The sequence below is a fragment of the Papio anubis genome, chromosome 2, assembly GCF_008728515.1.
Source record: "Papio anubis isolate 15944 chromosome 2, Panubis1.0, whole genome shotgun sequence".
In the NCBI taxonomy this organism is placed as follows: Eukaryota; Metazoa; Chordata; class Mammalia; order Primates; family Cercopithecidae; genus Papio; species Papio anubis.
The window spans coordinates 57,180,789-57,198,853 of record NC_044977.1 but is presented as its reverse complement, the minus strand read 5'-3'; the positions used below and the strand labels follow the sequence as shown (position 1 = coordinate 57,198,853).

The following is an 18,065-nucleotide window of genomic DNA, read 5'->3' as shown; positions in this document are numbered from 1 at the left end:
GCTTAAATAACTTGACCAAGATCACTCTGCTAGGATTTGAACCCATGATCATCTGATTCCAGTGCTGTTATTATCTACTCTACTCCATCAAGACAGGCTGAAGTGTGTATGGAGAGATCTAGAAAAAGGGAAGGAAGTTGATGTGTTCAGTTTTACATCTCCAGGGTCTGAAAAGCCACTATGACATTAAATACTGGCAATATTCAGCTGGAAGAACTGAAGCTCAAGAGAGAGAGGAGGGATGGGAATATTCATCTTAAAATTCTTTGCATGAAATATATTGATCATTGGAGCCATAATTAATCATTTAGGTAACTGCCATGTCTCAGGCATCATGCTGTTCCTTATACATGTCATCTTATTTAGTATTCCTACCTAATAAACTAAGGGAACTGAGATTCCATATCTTCTACTTGCTTATAGCCATACTTTCTGGAGGTGATGGAACTAGGCTTTGAACCCAGGACAGCCTGACTTCCTAACTCATACTCTTTCTATTTTGAGCTGTACCTAAGCCTACTGAAGGAGAGTATTCAGAGAGGTCAGGGACTATTGAAATAATGTTCTGTCCTTAGCTGCAGGTTGCACATGACTTGTTTTTCTCCTGTTTCATAATGTGCTAATTGTATTCATTTGTCCTCTACCTAGCAATTGAATGCTCCATATTTAATTCTCTTTCTTCCTTTAAGAAAATGCCAAGGACATTTCAACTGCAAACATTCATTTTATACATAGATATGCATTAAATGACCAGAAAACTGATGAGACTCACAAAAGTAATTATGGATCTTTTCATCACTTCTAATTACACTTCAACTCAAATTTTGAGTATAGAAAAATCACTTCTAAAAGAGCGGTCAGTCTGTTCTTTCCTTCACACCATCATTTATCCATTTAACCCAACAATGCTATTGCATTTCTTCCCAGATATTGAATTGCAATAGTGGATAAAGAGATTGGAGGCTGTGCTCTCATGCAGCATACACACATTAGTTGGGAAAATAGACTTAAATCGAGTATCATCTTTGCATAATTACAAATTGTAATGACAAAGTGCTGTGAAGAGGTATCTTTATGAATTAATGAAACAGTGTTCATTCCAGTAGGTATAGGCACTTCCTGAACAAAACTTAGGTAAGCCTAAGGGTTATTGAGCAGTATATTGTGACATGAAAGCCACTGTGGGCCAGGAAACTTCGCAGAATTCAGATAAAGCCAGGACAGTGAAGCCAGTTGATGGATGTCTCTGCCAGACTGTGCACAATTATATGGGAGGTGTGAGAGCAATGAAAAGTCATTGATGATATTAACCAAAAGGATGACATGATTAGACCTGCACATTAAAAGGATAGTGCTGGATATTGTGCAATAATTTTCTTAGGAGAAGACCAGCAGGAAAGGGAGGTGGGGAAACTGGACAGAAAGCTTTCGCTGAAGAGGGTATGGTAGCAAAGATCAGAAAGGATGATTCAACTCTCTAAGGAAGTAACCTTTATCTGTTTTGTTCCTGGCAACTCAACCAGGTCCAGAACTCAGTCAGTACTCCATATGTAGTTTTTTGGATGATATAAATAATTTATTGCATGACATAAAACTGACATAAGTTTTTTTGGTAATTTAAATATGTGTGGTTAAGGAAAAGGAAAATATCAAAGATGACCCTAACTTCTGGCTTATGAATAGATAAAGCTACCATACACTAAGGATTTGTATTTCTGCTTTCTTTGGATCTGAATCAGCTCCTTTTTTTTCTGTAAAAGACCAGATAGTAAATACTTTAGGCTTTTCTGGCTATGGATTCCCAATTATTCGATTCTACTATTGTTTCAGCATAAAAGCAGCCAAAAATAATATGTACATCAATAAATGTGGATGTGTTTCCATAAAACTATTTCAGAATAGGCCATGGATGGGTTCTAACCCATAGGCCAGCTTGGCAGCCCCTGGTACAGATTATGTGTCCAGTTTTGAACACATTTAATTTGAAATAAATTTAAAATAAGAACCCAACTCATTCTTTTTCATTGAGAGATTCATGTGAATTATGTTTACATTATAGTAATTATGCTTAAATTCAAGCTTTTAAAAAAGTATTTTCAAATGTATTTAATAATTAGAATAAAACATGTCTATCCTTGATTGTTAAACATCTTTTAGGAAACCATCACAGAGCAAGAAGAAATGGGAGGTCATTTGCAGTTAGCAAATAAATTGTTTACAAGGAGATGGCTTCTCTACTGGCAGAACTATTTCAGAAAGGGATAACTTGTGACACTGAATTTAAAAAAAAGATAGCTAACTGGTATCAGCAGATGCATATTGTTTGGCAATCTGAGAATATGGTATTTTTTTAAAAAGGCATAGAAGTTGTTAAAAAAAATTCTGAAGATTTCCCATAAGGCTGTTCTGATTCTTCCAGAAAAAAAAGAAAAAAAAAAGTTCTGAAATCAAGTAAAATGGGTCTGTTTTACTTAAGGGTATAGAAAGATTTCACAAAGACAGACCTAGATTTACTTTTGTGGCCAACTATTCAATTTGGGAGTTTTGAAATCTGCAAATTTAAGATAAGAACCTCCCTCATAATTTTTTTTTGTTTTTGAGGATAATGCAAGCATTAAAATAGTAAATACAGGTCATTTAGGGAGACATACAATGAAATCCGTTCTTGATGTATAATTTAACAAACTTGGGTTCCATTAGACTTGGTTGTTTGGGGTGGGGAAAAAAATGTTTCTTACACCCACTAACTTCATTTGTTTATCTGTCCAGCTTCTGTAGGCATTTTAAATTGTTTAACCAATGACATTATGAAACTTAAGCCTAAAGACCTTCCTGACTGTGAAAATTTGTGATTCCACTACAACATTGTATGTTTCCATTATAATATCATAATAGAGTATAACTAAGCATTTTAGGTGCCCCATTCAGACTTTTAGAAAGAGGCAGTGTTACTGAACCAACCTTGGGGCTTCCCACCCAGTGCAGCAAAGCCAAACAATGACATTGTGCTTTGCATAGAAAGTAAGATGTGTATTGCTGGGCACCAAGCGAGGAGAAGTTTCAGCAAATGTTTTGAGACCCAAACTTGACCAGGGGCGGGAGCAGGAGCTCATGCCTTTAATCCCAGCACTTTGGGAGGCCAAGGTGAGTGGATTGCTTGAGGCCAGGAGTTCCAGACCAGCCTTGCAAACATGGTGAAAACCCATCTCTCCTAAAAATACAAAAATTAGCTGGGCATGGTGGAGCATGCCTGTACTCCCAGCTACTGGGGAGGGCTGAGGCACAAGAATTGCTTGAACCTGGGAGGCAGAGGTTGCAGTGAGCCCAGATCATGCCACAGCACTCCAGCCTGGGTGGCAGAGTGAGACTCCATCTCAAAAAAAAAAAAAAAAAAAAAAAAAGACCCAACTCCAGGATGACTTATATGCAAGGGTTTTTAAGGGCAGGGGTGAGAGGGTTTTCAAAATGAGTTGAGGGCGGGGGCATTCTGGGAACCTCCGTGTTCATTTTCCAGTTCCAGTTTGTGTGAGGTCTGCATGACAGCAATCAGCATTTTTCATCTAGCAGGGGGTCTCAGTTTATGAAAACAAATCAGGAACATACGTCAAGATGTTATCTTTAGTTTATATCGGGAACCAAACATCTCATGACCCTGACTTACTTGGGTGGTTATTGTTATCTTCTTGCTTAGTAAGTTATTCATTCACTTCCCTAATTGCTGGTGGCAGGGCTAGCTAGGTACCTGAAATTTCCCTTGATGGGGCTCAGAATTTTTCTTTATTTCTATGCTGGGAAACTGGGGGCCTTGTGTCATCTCAATAGTGCATCACAAGATAAAGAATTAAAGACCAGATACATTAGTCTGTTTTCACACTGCTGACAAAGACATACCTGAGACTGGGCAATTTACAAAAGAAAGAGCTTTATTGGATTTACACTTTCATGTGGCCGAGGAGGCCTCACGATCATGGCAGAAGGTGAAAGGCGAGGAAGAGTAAGTCACATCTTACAAAGGTGGCGGCAGGCAAAGAGAGAGCTTGTGCAGGGGAAGTTTCATTTTTAAAGCCATCAGATCTCATGAGACTAATTCACTGTCACAAGAACAGCACAGGAAAGAACCCCAACCAAAATTCAATCACCTCCCACCAAGTTTGTCCCACAAGACATGGAAATTGTGGGGGTTACAATTGAAAATGAGATTTGGGTGGGGATACAGCCAAACCATATCATTCCATCCCTGGTCCCTACCAAATCTCATGTTCTCACATTCTAAAACCAATCATGCCTTCCCAACAGTCCCCCAAGGTCTTAAATCATTTCAGCATTAACTCAAAAGTCCACAGTCTAACATTTCATCTGAGACAAGACAAGTCTCTTCTGTTTATGAGCCTGTAAAATAAAATTTTAAAAAGTTAGTTACTTCTTAGATACAATGGGGATACAGCCATTGGGTAAATACAGCCATTCCACATGGGAGAAATTGGTCGAAACAAGGGCCCCATGCAAGTCCAAAATCCAGCAGGGCAGTGAAATCTTAAAGCTCCAAAATGAGCTCCTTTTACTACATGTCTCACATCCAGGTCATGCTGATGCAAAAGGTCGGTTCCCACGGCCTTAGGCAGCTCCACCCCTGTGGCTTTGCAGGGTACAGCCTTCCTCCCGGCTGCTTTCATGGGCTGGCATTGAGGGTCTGTGGCTTTTGCAGGCACATGGTACAAGTTGTCAGGGGATCTACCATTCTGGGGTCTGAAGGATGCTGGGGGCCCTTTTCTCACAGCCCCACTAGGTGGTGCCTCAATAGGGAATCTGTTTGGGGGCTCTCACCTCACATTTCCCTTCTGCACTGCTCTAGCAGATGTTCTCCGTGAGAGCCCTGCCTCTGCAGCAAACTTCTGTCTGGACATCCAGGAGTTTCCATACATCCTCTGAAATCTAGGCAGAGGTTCCCAAACCTCAGTTCTTGACTTCTGTGCACCCACAGGCTCAATACCCCATGAAAGCTACCAAGGCTTGGGGCTTGCACCCTTTGAAGCCATGGCCTGAACCGTACCTTGGTACCTTTTAGTCATGGCTGGAAAAGCTGGGACTGCAGCGCTCCAATTCCCTAGGCTTCACACAGCATGGGGATCTTGGACCTGGCCCACAAAACCACTTTTTCCTCCTAGGCCTCCAGTCCTGTGATGGGAAGGTCTGCTATGAAGACCTCTGACATGCCCTGGAGACATTTTCCCCATTGTGTTGGGGATTAATGTTCAGCTCCTTGTTACTTATGAAAATTTCTTCAGCTGGCTTGGATTTTTCCTCAGAAAATGCGATTTTCTTTTTTATTGCATTGCCAAGCTGCAAATTTTCCACACTTCTGTGCTCTGCTTCCCCTATAAAACTGAATGCCTTTAACAGCACCCAAGTCACTTCTTGAATGCTTTGTGGCTTAGAAATTTCTTCTGCCAGATACCCTAAATCATCTCTCTCAAGTTCAAAGTTCCACAAAAATCTCTAGGGCAGCGGAAAAATGCCACCATTCTATTTGATAAACCATAAGAATCACCCTTGCTCCAGTTCCCAACAAGTTCCTCATCTCCATCTGAGACCTCCTCAGCCTGGATTTCATTGCCCGTATCATTATCATCATTTTGATCAAAGTCATTCAACAAGTCTCTAGGGAGTTCCAAACTGTCCCACATTTTCCTGTCTTCTTCTGAGCCCTCCAAACTGTTCCAACCTCTGCCTATTACCCAGTTCTGAGGTCACTTCCATATTTTTGGATATCTTTTCAGCAGTGCCCCACTCTACTGGTACCAGTTTACTGTATTAGTTTGTTTTCATGTTACTGATAGAGACATACCCGAGACTGGGCAATTTACAAAAGAAAGAGGTTTATTAAACTTACAGTTTCACATGGCTGAGGAGGCCTCACAATCATGGCTGGCTGTGAAATGCAAGGAGGAGCAAGTCATTTCTTACATGGATGGTAGTAGGCAAAGAGAGAGCTTGTGCAGGGAAACTTCCATTTTTAAAACCATCAGATCTCATGAGACTCATTCACTATCATGAGAACAGTGCAGGAAAGACTCCCCCCCAATAATTCAATCACCTCCCACCAAGTTCCTCCTGTGACTCATGGGAACTGTGGGAGTTACAATTCACGATGAGATCTGGGTGGGGGCACAGCCAAATCATATCACCAGATTAAGTGGTTTTGTAGTCACTATTTCACTTAACAGCACAAAGATTTTCTTCTGCATCCCAGCCTTTTGGAGATTTTAGTTCAGTGGTTCCCAAATTTCTCCACATACTGAAATCACCTGAGAAACTTTGAAACACACTAATGCCTATTTCTTGCCCCTCATAGATTGTAATTTAATTTATCCAGGGTATGGTACAGGTTCTGAAATTTTTAGAAGATCCCCAAGTAATTCGAATGTATAATCAAATTAGGAATTACTGCTTCAATTCAAAGTTGAGCCTCAGAAACCTTAGGGAAGTCTCCCGTCTAGGATCCCCTGGGGCTTTGCAGTGAAATACAGTTCTGGATCCTTCCATGGAAGCCCAGGGTCTGCTGCAGTTAAAAAAATTCTAATAATGCTGGCTGGGCGCAGTGTCTCATGCCTGTAATCCCAGCACTTTGGGAGGCCAAGGCGGGCGAATCATGAGGTCAAGAGATTGAGACCATCCTGGCTAACACAGTGAAACCCCGTCTCTACTAAAAAAATGCAAAAAAATTAGCTGGGTATGGTGGCGGGTGCCTGTAGTCCTAGCTACTCGGGAGGCTGAGGCAGGAGAATGGTGTGAACCCGGGAGGCGTAGCTTGCAGTGAGCTGAGATCGTGCCACTGCACTCCAGCCTGGGTGACAGAGTGAGACTCCATCTCAAAGAAAAAAAAGAAAAATTATAATAATGCTGTGTACAATTCTTTCTACCTGGAGTACATTTAAAAAATGATGATTTTTATCATTATAAATTTTGAATAAGTAGAATGTGAATTGGCAACGTTTTTAATTGTAATATAAAGTCCCTAAATTCTGTTCACTGTCTAGTCATGCTATTTAATGTTCAAAATATGGGCTGAGGTTAAAAATGTCTTGAGGTGCTGCAGAACTCCTTGTCAAGCACTTGCTAACTCCTCTACCTCACTCCTCTTCATCAGAACCAAAACCTGGCTCTTTCCTAGTATTGAAAATTCAACATTCCTATGAATTTTTCCTAAAAAGCTTTTTTTCTATAGACAGGACAAAATGTATTTTAATGAACAAATGGCATTTTAATAAGAAAGTTCTTTTTTTAAATTAACTCATTCTATTAAGGTTCTAACAAGTAAAAATAATATTGCAGAGAATTATGCAATAAAAGCACCAGCCAGCTTGGTCTATGGAGTAAGCTTTGGAAATATGCAAATGGAATTTCACCAAGAAATATATCCCTGAAGTGATAAAATTTTCTTTTAGATAGAGTGTGTCTGCGTGGGGAAAGGAACAGATCTCTTCTCCATAAAAATGGATGCCCTGAATGGTGTTTATAACTATCTCTTTGGTTTTTGTGTTTGGCAGTAAGACAGCAACTAATTTAGTTTTATTTTAAAATTCCAGTGATTATAAGGTCTGCACATTCCTTGTGGAGTAGCTTTGTCTCTCTACTAGAGCCAGACACCATTTTTTCCCCTAACATGTGTGCTAGAAAACTTTAGCTGGTAGTGCTTTTTCTGTATGCTGTCTGAGTCAGAAGCAATGGAGTCAAAACTTATTTTCTGAATTCAGTACTTTACCACACCTTTTTCTGAGCATTCTCAGGAGACAAAGACAAAAACTTCCATTTCTTTCTAGAGTTGCCTACTATCCATGTAAGAACTTGAATTATTGGTGAATTTTTCTGATACACTCAGAAGGTTTGCATGTACCAAATGCATAAATAAGAGAAAATATATTAGATGGAATGCTTCACAACAATTAGTAGATGGCCCATGGAGAACTGGTTAACCATTAAAGACAGTTTGTGACATAACTTTGCCTTCAGAGGTGTAAATTATTTTTAGTCTGTCTTTCTGTCTTCTTTATTTTTTGCCATCCTCAGCATATGAGCTGTGTGTCTTAGGCTTTTTTTTTTTTTCTTTTTGAGACGGAGTCTTGCTATGTTGCCCAGGTTGGAGTGCAGAGGTGCAATATCGGCTTACTGCAACCTCTGCCTCCCAGGTTCAAGCAATTCTCCTGCCTCAGCCTCCTGACCGGCTGGGATTACAGGTGCCTGCCACCATGCCAGGCTAATTTTTGTAGTTTTAGTAGAGACAGGGTTTCACCATGTTGGCCAGGCTGGTCTTGAATTCCTGACCTCGTGATCCACCTGCCCCAGCCTCCCAAAGTGCTAGGATTACAGGCGTGAGCCACTGTGCCCAGCCAGCTTGTCTTTTTCTTGTTGAAAAATGGCTACTATAGCTCCAACCATCATGTATGCACAAATCAAAGTTCAAAGGCTGAAGGCAGTGTGGAAGTGAGAAGTACAAAATAGAGTCACATGTCAAAACACTAACCAAAATAGAGTTAGTGGGGGCCATAACAAAGAAGCTGACATACTTGCATCCCTGAATGTCTTGCTCATAGCTTGCAAACAGCAAGAAGAGCTTCTCACAGGAATTTTCTCTGGCCTACAGTATTTCATATAAGAACCTCAGATCAGGACAGTTGCCTACCAATGACTACCTCCCCCAGTGAACTAATGACAACTCCTGTAGTGAGTTTCTGAGACCAGTGACCTTTCTTTCAAAGCAATTTGTGTGGGTGTCTTTCCTTTGTCTTAATTTTGCTTGGGTGTGCTGCACACCCCGGGTTACAACCCTTTGCTCTTCCCAAATGAAATCTTTTGTTCCAGACAGCGTGTCTGTCTGAGTTTCTTTTTTTAAGTTAACAATAGCATATTTGTTCTTTGTTCCACTTGTATAAGAATGAAAAACACTTTCCTAGGACTCTATAGGCAGCTTATTTTTGCTTTCTTTGACCAGAACTGCATAATTTGCTCTTTGCCTAAACTATTGATCCATTTATCTATGCAATCTATTTGCCATGTATAGTGTCAGTTTTTGCTATGAGATGGAGATGTAAAGTTCTGTTCTCTTGCCAAAAGCTAGGATCTCAAGAGCCCTTCCCCAGGAGCCACCTACTAAGCAGACCAGGTACCCTAAAGCCATAAACCTTGGATGTCCAGGGGGAAAATGCATCTTTATGGAGAAATGTAAACTTGCATCTTCTAATGAAGAAGATGATAAACACGTCAGTCTTTTTCTTAATCTTTCTGCACCTTACATCTGGCTTTCCAGCTAACTGAAACACAGTTTTTTTGCAGAGTTTAGGAGAAACTTGAAATTTACATTCCTGTTAGCTTTCTTGAAAAGTAAACTGACATTAGACTTGATTTTCATAGCATTAAATAATTATCTTCCTTTAAAATAGATACCCATGGGCATTTGCAGCTGATTATTTCTTATGAAACAAGGCAGTGTATCCATGTGGATGGGTGTAGATATATACAAATGATACACATCATATTAACAAAATTCTCATTTACTAGAGCTTTTAAAGGTTAATCAGTACCTTCGTGGAACACAGATTATATTTTCAATAATGATTTTTGTTAGCAAAGGGAGTAAATGAGACTTTTATCCATCTGGAGCAGGAGGAATCTTTGTTGGTTTAACATATACAATTAAATTGAGTTGAAACCTGCTTTAAACGAAAAATGAAAACAAATGAAGTGATCAGTCAGTGTGATGTCCATGGTTACAGCTCTTGTATATATTTGGATAAGTTGAGAAAATAAAAAGCTGTGCAGCATTGCCAGGTATTTTATTTTATTCCAACGGAAAAATAATGAGTTGGCAGCATTTGAAACTGGCTGTAAAGTATTACATATGATGATAATTTGTTTATATATTTGTAGGAGCCCTACATTTATTCCTATAAAGTTTAATTATGTGGCACATTAGCAACCACTAATGTTGAAATCAAGCAAATGTATTTATCTTTGTTGTATTAATACCAGCAATTTTTTTAGTTTCCAATTCTTGAAATTTGACATTTGTAAAGTTAATGCATATCTTTCTCTCCTGTCATAAGTTATTTCTCTAATTTTATGACCTTGAGATGGCTTCCAGTGACTTATTGTCTCAAAAATTATCATATTGAGAAAGAGAAGATTGTGCTTTATAGTTAGTGATTTATTAGTGCTGACTTGGGTTTTGTGCTTGGTAAAATAAGTTCACACTAGAGTCATCTGAAGATACTTGGGTCTCTGGTTAAAGTTTAAATTCAACCATTAAAAGGTTATGCTGTTTTACCAAGTTTAACTCCTGAGTCATTTATTTTTCTGAGTTAACTACATCCAATTCAGAATTTGAATGTAGTTCACATTCAAGCATTGATGGAAGAATCACTCTCTGCTATGCATTTCATTCAGTATATTAACACAACACTGAAATTCCAATATGCAATATATTATTTATCTTTTGCCTTTATGTCTTAAAATTATGCACTTGAAAACATGTCTCAGACTTTCCAGTATCTTTCTAGTCTATTGTTTAGTTCAATTGTATTAAAAATTCAATTAACTACTTATGGGGAAAATCAGCCTTAATTGTTCATTGGAATTATTCTGTATAACTTGCAGAGGTAGTACATCTTTTGTGACTTGTGAATACTAAAACTATTTCATGCATATATTGCTCAGGACTCTTGGTTGCAAGGATTAATAATAAAGTTCAAAGTATTTTAAAATAGATAAATTTATTGGCTTACATAATGTCATAGTCTAGGAAAATTCTTGCTTCAGGGATAACTATATCCAGGAACTCAAACAAGCTCACCAGTGATCTTTGTCTTTCCACTTAACTTCCCTCTATGTTGGCTTCTGTCTCTAATAAACGCCTTCTTTTAGCCATCAGCACTAGCCACCTTATATCCTAGAAACTCTGAGTCCAATGAAAACAAATATTTTTATCCTATGTGACCTCAGAAAAAGTCATGACATTAAATTCTATGACCTGGGACATAATTATGCCATCTCTGACCCAATCTCTGTGGCCAGGAGGTTAGAATGTATCAGTAGTTGACTAATGTGGTTCCTGAACAATCCTCAGCAGCATCACCTGGGATCTTGTTAAAAATGCATATTCCTGGCCGGGCGCGGTGGCTGACGCCTGTAATCTCAGCACTTTGGGAGGCCGAGGCAGGCGGATCACGAGGTCAGGAGATCGAGACCATCCTGGCTAACAAGGTGAAACCCCGTCTCTACTAAAAATACAAAAACTTAGCCAGGCGTGGTGGCGGGCGCCTGTAGTCCCAGCTACTCGGGAGGCTGAGGCAGGAGAATGGCGTGAACCTGGGAGTTGGAGCTTGCAGTGAGCTGAGATCGCGCCACTGCCCTCCAGCCTGGGCAACAGAGTGAGACTCAGTCTCAAACAAACCAAAAAAAATGCATATTCCTCAGGCCACATCCCAGATCCAATGAATCAGAAAATCTTGCAGACTTTATTGTAACAAGTCCATATAATTGTGATGCATTCTTAATTTTGAGAACCACTACAATATACTAATTGGTTAGGCCTGGGTCATGTGCACAACCCAAGAGCTTCAGTGTAAGTTCAACTGCACAGAAAGCATATGGAAAAGGAATCTGAGGAACTGATACCAGGGAAGAGAAAGAGCAGATGCTGTGCTGGCAAAGAGGAGAGATGCCTACTCTAATGAGATTTCCACCCAATAGTAAAGTTTCCTGTTGTTTCTAATGCCATTATTTCTCAGAACACTGCTGGTTATGTTGCCCTCCAGAAAACCAGTGTTTCAATTAAGCAAATACATTCTCCTCTAGGATAGTCTAAATGTCATCTGCAAATGGGGGATGGCCAACCTTGAAAGGTTTCCAGACCATATTATTTTCTTATCAAATAATTCCTGAATTCATAGGAAATAGTCTAATACAATTAAAGCCTTCAATAGTAAGCCCCACTTCTCCCCTGTGATAATAGATTCACATTGCTGCAAAAGTTCTCAGTGAAAATGACAGTAATGCTTACAGAATTTTAGGGAAGATAGCCAGCACTACAGTTTTATCCAAAATAATTTTAGAACATTTTTTTAAAAATAAAACACCTAACAAAGGAGGTGAGTGTAGCTTTTCATACTGCCATAGTTTCTTGTTTTTGTTTTTTACTTGATTGGGGACATTTACACTTATTACCCAGGGGAAGACAGTAGACTGCATGCCAGTTTTTCTCAATTTATCTGCTCACAAGAATCCTCTGGGCACTTGTTATAAATATAGCCCCTAAGGTTCTTTTTCAGGATGTTCATATTTGGAAAGTCAGGAATGGGAAGAGGGAATTTGTATCGCCTCAGGGAATTCTTAAGATCTGGCATGTTGAGAACACACTAATGGTGAAGAGCGAGGATGCTAGAGTCCTATGGTATGGGCTCAAATCATACTTGTAACTCTTGCAAGCTGAGGGAAAGCTAATTCAACCTCATCACAGCTGAAATGTCACTTGCCATGAGTACTGTTTGTTGCTGGTGTTCTTTTTCTACTCTCTTGAAGAATCTGCCTGATTCACCTTCTTCTTTCTTATGTTACAGATAGAAGACATGCAGTGGGGTAAAGGAGTCCGAGAGATACCTCCCTCAGTGTGCACACTACCATGTAAGCCTGGACAGAGAAAGAAGACACAGAAAGGAACTCCTTGCTGTTGGACCTGTGAGCCTTGCGATGGTTACCAGTACCAGTTTGATGAGATGACATGCCAGCATTGTCCCTATGACCAGAGGCCCAATGAAAATCGAACCGGATGCCAAGATATTCCCATCATCAAACTGGAGTGGCACTCCCCCTGGGCTGTGATTCCTGTCTTCCTGGCAATGTTGGGGATCATTGCCACCATCTTTGTTATGGCCACTTTCATCCGCTACAATGACACGCCCATTGTCCGGGCATCTGGGCGGGAACTCAGTTATGTTCTTTTGACGGGCATCTTTCTTTGCTACATCATCACTTTCCTGATGATTGCCAAACCTGATGTGGCAGTGTGTTCTTTCCGGCGTGTTTTCTTGGGCTTGGGTATGTGCATCAGTTATGCAGCCCTCTTGACGAAAACAAATCGGATTTATCGCATATTTGAGCAGGGCAAGAAATCGGTAACAGCTCCCAGACTCATAAGCCCAACATCACAACTGGCAATCACTTCCAGTTTAATATCAGTTCAGCTTCTAGGGGTTTTCATTTGGTTTGGTGTTGATCCACCCAACATCATCATAGACTATGATGAACATAAGACGATGAACCCTGAGCAAGCCAGAGGAGTTCTCAAGTGTGACATTACAGATCTCCAAATCATTTGCTCCTTGGGATATAGCATTCTTCTCATGGTCACATGTACTGTGTATGCCATCAAGACTCGGGGTGTACCAGAGAATTTTAATGAAGCCAAGCCCATTGGATTCACTATGTACACGACATGTATAGTATGGCTTGCCTTCATTCCAATTTTTTTTGGCACCGCTCAATCAGCGGAAAAGGTAAGTGAAAATGCACATCATAACATGTTTTTTGAAAATGTGTTGATTTTTGTAAGTACTGAAACCAAATTGATTGTATAAATTAAGAAGTTCTCTATATGCAGAATGGTATTCCCAAGAGTAGAGAACCAATTCAAGGTCTAGTAGACTTCAATGCTCTAAGAATCTAAAATTGAGCCACATTCATTCCACTGGAAACCAACCAGATGTAGCATTTTCAAATTAATTAAATTATAGAATTATTAAATGTAATGAGAGATTATCTAGTATAAAATTATCTAATCTATCTAAAATAACCCTTCATACTCATTTATTCCCCACCTTCTCCACTTACCCACATATTTTTTGGGGATAGGAAAAGAGGAGCATAGTACCTTCTCCTCCAGGTGGGGGAGTGTGTGATGGTCATTATTATCACCAGTGTAAATGCTCTCTCTCTCTTCCTAGTGGCTACCTAGGCTATTGCTGTCCATTGCATCTAGTACTCAAGCTTTACAACAGAATAGAGTTGCCCAGTTGTATATGCACAATATATACCCAGGTGGGTGACTATAGGAAAGATTTGGTTAGCATTTCACCATAGTCTCCCTACAACTAGATGGACATTAATCACATCCAGCAATTCATAGTGAGATCAGAGACGTGACTTTCTAAAGGAGGAAGAGTCAATATTTGGTGCAGAGCTAGTGTCATCAAGCTGTGAAACTTTGAGGCCAACATATTTGCTAGTTCACACGCACCTTCCAGGTAGTTATAAGCCTTGTGAATCTTTGATTTAGACAATTCTATGGCAGATTCTGACATGATTCTTATACATCTGACTCCTATACTCACCCACGTGGCTATAGTTTCATCTAATATCAACCCTAATATATTGATACTGATAAGATATGGTGTCTTTCACTGGATGTAGGCAGCTCTGGCAGGTTAGTACAACTGTGACCTAGAGTTCTAACTGACATACTCAGCACAAGAGGGTCTAGGGATAGCTTGATTAGATGTTAGCACATCGGGGGTCTAGTCTGCTTCCATGTTACTTTGGACAAATCTCTGAAACATTCAGGGACTTAAGTGGGAAAAACAAGGATTGACTCAGAATGTCTAAAAATTTACAACAACCTGTGTATCCCAGAATTAGATTACTCTAGTTTTTCTTTGTTACCTCTGTTCTCCATATAATCATACAAAGGATTAATGGCTTCTAGTTTTCCAGCTGAAAAGATGTATTTTACCTAAATTGTGTAATTCAGAGGGGCTATAATTTTGAACTGTGTTTTTAAAAAAGTAAATATTTCATGAAGCCACACAGAATCTAAAATCAAGGAGAGTGAATAGTTCCAGATTATGGTTTTAGTCATAAAGTATTTTAGAGAAAGTTCTTCTAAAATATATGCTCAATAAGCGTAGCATGTTTCAATTTCATAATATATGTTTACTGTCTGTGAAACCAACTTGAATATCATTTTATTTCTTCTGTGTATTCCTGGGCCAAGGGAATAGTAAAATATGAGTTAGAGTGGTAAAATACAATAGAGAGAAGAAAAAAAAATCCCCAAATATATACTGGTAAGTTGATAACTATTGAACTTTTTATAGGGAATGATGAGTATCATAAAAACCTATGGAGATAATAATTATTTTGTTATTAAAACAACTCAATACCTCATGCAACAGGTTAAAGACATAAAACCTTTCCCATAAGTTTATTCTTGAGGAATATAAAAAGGAAAAATAATTATAGTGGTTTTATAGATGAGTCTGATTGTAATGCCTGTTTGACAATATATGTCTCTACCATTTCATTTTTCATTTCTTGTCATGATTATGGATCTTTTCAGTAAGGTCACAGGTATAATTTATACATTCATTTAAAAATCTGAAATTAAAACAAGGTTTCAGGAATTAAATTCTAATTGTTCTAGAGAACAATGTGTTGGTAGAATTAGAGTGTGGGGAAATTTAAGCTGTCTTCAAGCAGTGTGCTTTTTATACCAGAGTTTTAGAAGGCACATATTTTTCTTTGGGTATTCTCAATAGGTTATGAAATTTTATGTGGTTGATTGACACAATTAAAGGCACAGAATTGCCAAATGGGAACAGTAAGTTATTATATGAAAATGCACATCCACTTATAGGCATATGGCTAGAGAAGCATGCACAACCAATGAGAAAATACCAGCGTGTATACATGAATCTATGGCATTTAAAATGTGGAAAGTGGCACATTATCAAAGAGATCACATCAGAAGGGATTTTTGCCAAGCCAGCAACCTACAAAATCACAGCTTTTTCATTTTTCTTTAGATCTAACAGTTTAAGTGTTTTAAATCAAAGAGTTATAACAGGAAAAATAAGATTAGGCAGTGAGTTCAGTAATAACAATTTACTGTTTCAGGAAATTGAATTTATATTGATTATGCTAGGAATATCTGTAAAAACTTCTGTCAAATTTATTAGCACAACATTAAGAGCAAGCAGTGTTCTTTTCCTTATTTATTTATTTATTTATTTTTTTGCAAAATATTAACCCCCATGAAGTTTATTTTTGCTTTTATTAAGGAGGATATGGGAGACACTGCTATCTTGTTTTATCATTGTTAACCCCATGACTTCTAGAATGAGCATCTTACCACGTGGCCAGGGATGGAAGTGGTGAACTGTAACCACAAGGGAATGATTCAGGAATTATATTTAGGTGATGTAATGATGCAAGAACACACTAAAACTGGTACATCAATAGCACAGTGGAAGCTGGCTGGCCCAGTGTGATGTGATAACATCCCATTATTTTGTTCTGGCACTATCTGTTGAGGACTAGAATATTTTCTATAAAAAGCAAAAGCTTGCCTTGTGTTTGTATCTATACAGAGAGTTGCACATCTAGGAAAAGAAGTATGCTTCAGGTAGGGAACATGCAGCCTACCCTGTCAAAATCTGAAAAATTCTATAAATGATATGTTCATCTGGAGCTTTGTAGCCAGTTATTGCCTGAAGAGCTTTCTAGGTAAGTCAGCATATCCTTATACACAGGCAGGGAGACATGCTTTGTGCAATGTCACTCTACAAAGGGAGAATGATCTTGATACACAAGGAATGGGATCATAGGTTCTCAAAGGTCTTCCTTTGTGTACAAGTGTGTTTGTTTAGATAGGAGGATGGTAAGAAGAGGAAAAAGAAAAAGATTGAGGCAATTGAAGGGCAGAGAAAATTGCTAAAAAGGAAAGTGGCTTGAAGAAAGAATTATGTCCTCTAAAATGGCACCCACAGGCCACTTTTCTGTGCATATTATAACAGAACCAGAGTACATTACAAAACTTAAGTAACTTGATTTGCACTGGAGCCTTTGGTCACTAAATGACCGAATTGGGGCAACTATAGGCAAACTTTGAGCCAGTTCAGGGTTCTTATCTCAGTGGTTCTTCAAATTGTGTTCATGTTCATGATCATCCCCTGAGGAATTTAACAAATTATCACATATCTCCCCAACCCTGTAATCCCCTACTGGTTTGACAGGTCTAGAATGGGGCATAGAACTATTCACTTTTCAAGTTTGCTCGAAAAATGCCAGTAGACACCAACCATACTTTTTAAAAGCCTTACTACTTTCTTCCCATTTACAGAAGACATCCTGTAAATATTTACTTGATTCTTAACTTCAGAACCTTTGGGAATCAATTAACTCCCATTTCAAGCAAAGTGAAGGTCCAGAAACCAAGGAACAAGGAGATCAGAAAGACACTAATCCACAGTCAAAGACAAAGTCAAATATTAGAATGTCTAAATGAAGCATCAGTCCCAAGACTTGGGCCAGAGACATTAAAAAGTCAGAACCAAGTCCCTGGTCTTGGGACCAGAGATACCAACAGAATAGGTAGACAGTGGTGTTCCCCAGCAGTATTTCTTGTGAGGCTGAGAATATAGACCAAGACCTTTTGATCTTCTACATGTAACAGATAGCGCCTCAGAATCTAAACACAAAATAAAATCTGCCCGGAACTAATACAGGGATCAGAAATATTTGGCAGGTAGATAAATGTTTCTCCATCCATACCCAAGGCAGACATCACTAATCAATTATGACACACTTCCCCTGTACTCTGGCATGGTCTTGAAATCATTTTTTATACAGTTTAAGACAAGGACTATTAACAAATCAGAACTGGAATTTGAAATCCATTGCTATTTCTGATTTAGTTTCAGATTCTTGATGCTTCTTCCCATTCAGCTGTTTGCTGTCATTGTGTGAAAACCAATGATAGTTTTCGTAAAGATTAATCTACTTAAAGAATAGTCAGGGAATTGGGGTGTGCTTTAATTCTTGTTGGTTTTGTTTCTGATTACAAACCTTTTTTGTTAAATTGCCAAATGCCATACAGCAAGGAGCAGCCCTGGTTCTCTTAGGAAGCTATGTATTAGTTTATGCTTCTGTACTATTTGATTTGCTTAAATTTTTCTCATGGTATTTCAGTAGTTAAACTTACAATGCATGTACTGTGCCCCTGGTACTCTGTTAAGGAC

General features: G+C 38.8%; 1 protein-coding gene across 15 annotated transcripts in view; it reads left to right on the top strand.

Annotated features, from left to right (window-relative positions):
* The window catches only part of GRM7 (glutamate metabotropic receptor 7), an 888,361-nt gene that overhangs the window by 710,850 nt on the left and 159,446 nt on the right, over window positions 1-18,065 (top strand). For all 15 annotated transcript variants that reach the window (XR_004181784.1, XR_004181802.1, XR_004181781.1 and 12 more), the window contains exon 8: window positions 12,612-13,547. Coding sequence is in view for 5 of the 15 variants with exons in the window: in XM_021933241.2 (XP_021788933.1) it covers window positions 12,612-13,547 (936 nt within the window). In the remaining 10 variants the exon portion in view is untranslated. The remainder of the gene's footprint in view (window positions 1-12,611; window positions 13,548-18,065) is intronic.